The sequence below is a fragment of the Ipomoea triloba genome, chromosome 11 (genome assembly GCF_003576645.1).
Source record: "Ipomoea triloba cultivar NCNSP0323 chromosome 11, ASM357664v1".
NCBI lineage: Eukaryota > Viridiplantae > Streptophyta > Magnoliopsida > Solanales > Convolvulaceae > Ipomoea > Ipomoea triloba.
In genome coordinates this window covers 21,932,294-21,934,205 of record NC_044926.1, presented here as the reverse complement: position 1 = coordinate 21,934,205, position 1,912 = coordinate 21,932,294, and the positions used below count along the sequence as shown (strand labels likewise).

Genomic DNA, 1,912 nt, shown 5'->3' with positions numbered 1-1,912 from the left:
AAAAATTCCGGCGACTGTGGTATTAAATTCACCCGTGCGTCCAGTATATGATGCTATCATACTTGGCCTCTATTTCTAGCTTTTCACCTTGAAACCACATCTTTTTTCTCCTTGGGATATCTTGATAGCATGGTGTTTAGTATCTATTTTTAGCTTTTCAACTTGGCTTCTATTTCTAGTTTTTCGTGTTGAACTACCACATCTTTTACCTCTTTTCCTACTAGTGTCATGTATTTGTTTAGTTCACACAACATCTCCCTCCATTATAGCATCACATGATGTCCCAAACTGCAGTAATACTATGGGCAGTTTTCTGCAAAATTGCTGCAATTTTCTTGGCAACCATTGATGCCTATAGGTGAAATTTGTGGTCTGTTATGGAATATAGATATAATATATGGAATCTCTATAGATTAGACAATCTTTAGAGATTTAGGTAGGTAGGCATATGGAGACTTAGTTTCCAATTCCTATTAGGATAGATTTGGTATCTAGTTTAGTATATATAGAGGCATAGAGAACAATCTATTGTACTCTTTCATTATAATATATTTATATATTCAAATATTCTATTATTCTCTGGTTTTCTCACATACTTTGCTTCCGCCTAACTGGCGGATGGTTGTTATTTTTCACCCGCTAGGCCTTTTAATCCCTCGATTTCAATTTGGTATTAGAGCCTAAACCCTAAAACAAACCCTAGACAAAACCCTAGTTGTTCCGCCACCCTAAGACAATAGTAAGAAATCTTCATCTACCTGAGTGTGGTCAATAACATTCCCATTCTCGTCTCTCAACCTATGTAGATCAAGAAATTATATACAGTAGGGAAAGAATAAGAATTTTAGACTAACAACAATAAGAAAACAATTTGTAGTTTTCAGAACTATTTGATGGGGCATCACCCAAAGAAGTATGTTTATACCATCAATAAACAGAACTTGCCTTTCACATATCCGGACAACATTTGAATCGGCATTACGCTTACACTTTCTTGTCTTAACATACAACTCTTCTGGTTTGTAAGCAACATCCTGGATGAAAAGTTTAGTTTCCTTTAAAGTGTTAAGACTTAGAATAGGACTGATTAACAACTTCAAACACAAGAGAAGCAAAACCTAACATACTCTTATGTATGTCAATTCATACAAAGCATAGGCAGCTGATTTTTGGATAGTAATCACTGGCGGAGACCGAAGGGTTCGCATGTTCGTCGCATCCTCTTCCACTTCTACTATCTCCGCCACCATTGAAGCCTCGTTTCCGCTTTGCCCCAGTTGCCAAAAACAGAAGAGACTCAAAAATTACATTTGGAGATGAGTATGTACGCGTGTATATATAGCGGAAGAGATTCCATACGGATTCGCTCGGAACGGCTAAGTCGATGACAATCTTATTGGTGCAATTGAGTTGTTGGTTAGAATTAGAGGCTTTCTCGCATTTTTGAAGCTTCGATTTAGAGATGATTTGAATTGAGTAAACAGATTGCATAGAGAGATAAAATGCAAAGAAGATTGCTAGAGCCAGTGGCTTCATTGTGTAGACAAAGCATCACAGTTTCTTCCCTATGAAGACAAAAAATCTAAAGTATTAGTGCCCACACCAAACAATCAAAGCAAAACTATTCCAAGACAATAGTCATCAATGCCAATACCACAACACAGATTTCACTTCTTTTTCAGCATACTTGAGAAACATCTTTAAGTTGTGCACATTTGATGAGTAAAAATCGATATTGGTGGAGAAAAACATACTTAAGGCACACTATGTTATGAACACTGAATTGTATGGTTATATACATATATATAACAGCAAAACCAGTGATATCTCTGATGATGAGAAGAATCAGTCATATTACATAAAATACCTACCAATCAAAGCATAAAATGTCCCTTTTAATAGATTTAAACTT

At 35.9% G+C, this 1,912-nt stretch overlaps 1 protein-coding gene across 1 annotated transcript; it reads right to left on the bottom strand.

Moving 5' to 3' along the window:
- Positions 1-271: 271 nt before the first annotated feature.
- Positions 272-1,598, bottom strand: LOC115996100 (protein HAPLESS 2-like). The gene is made up of 5 exons (XM_031235240.1): positions 1,360-1,598; positions 1,128-1,268; positions 937-1,034; positions 759-798; positions 272-352 (listed from the first exon to the last, which is right to left on the bottom strand). Exons 1-5 carry the CDS (start codon positions 1,534-1,536, stop codon positions 272-274), a joined length of 537 nt encoding a protein of 178 aa, XP_031091100.1. The 5' UTR covers positions 1,537-1,598.
- Between the last annotated feature and the right edge of the window lie 314 nt (positions 1,599-1,912).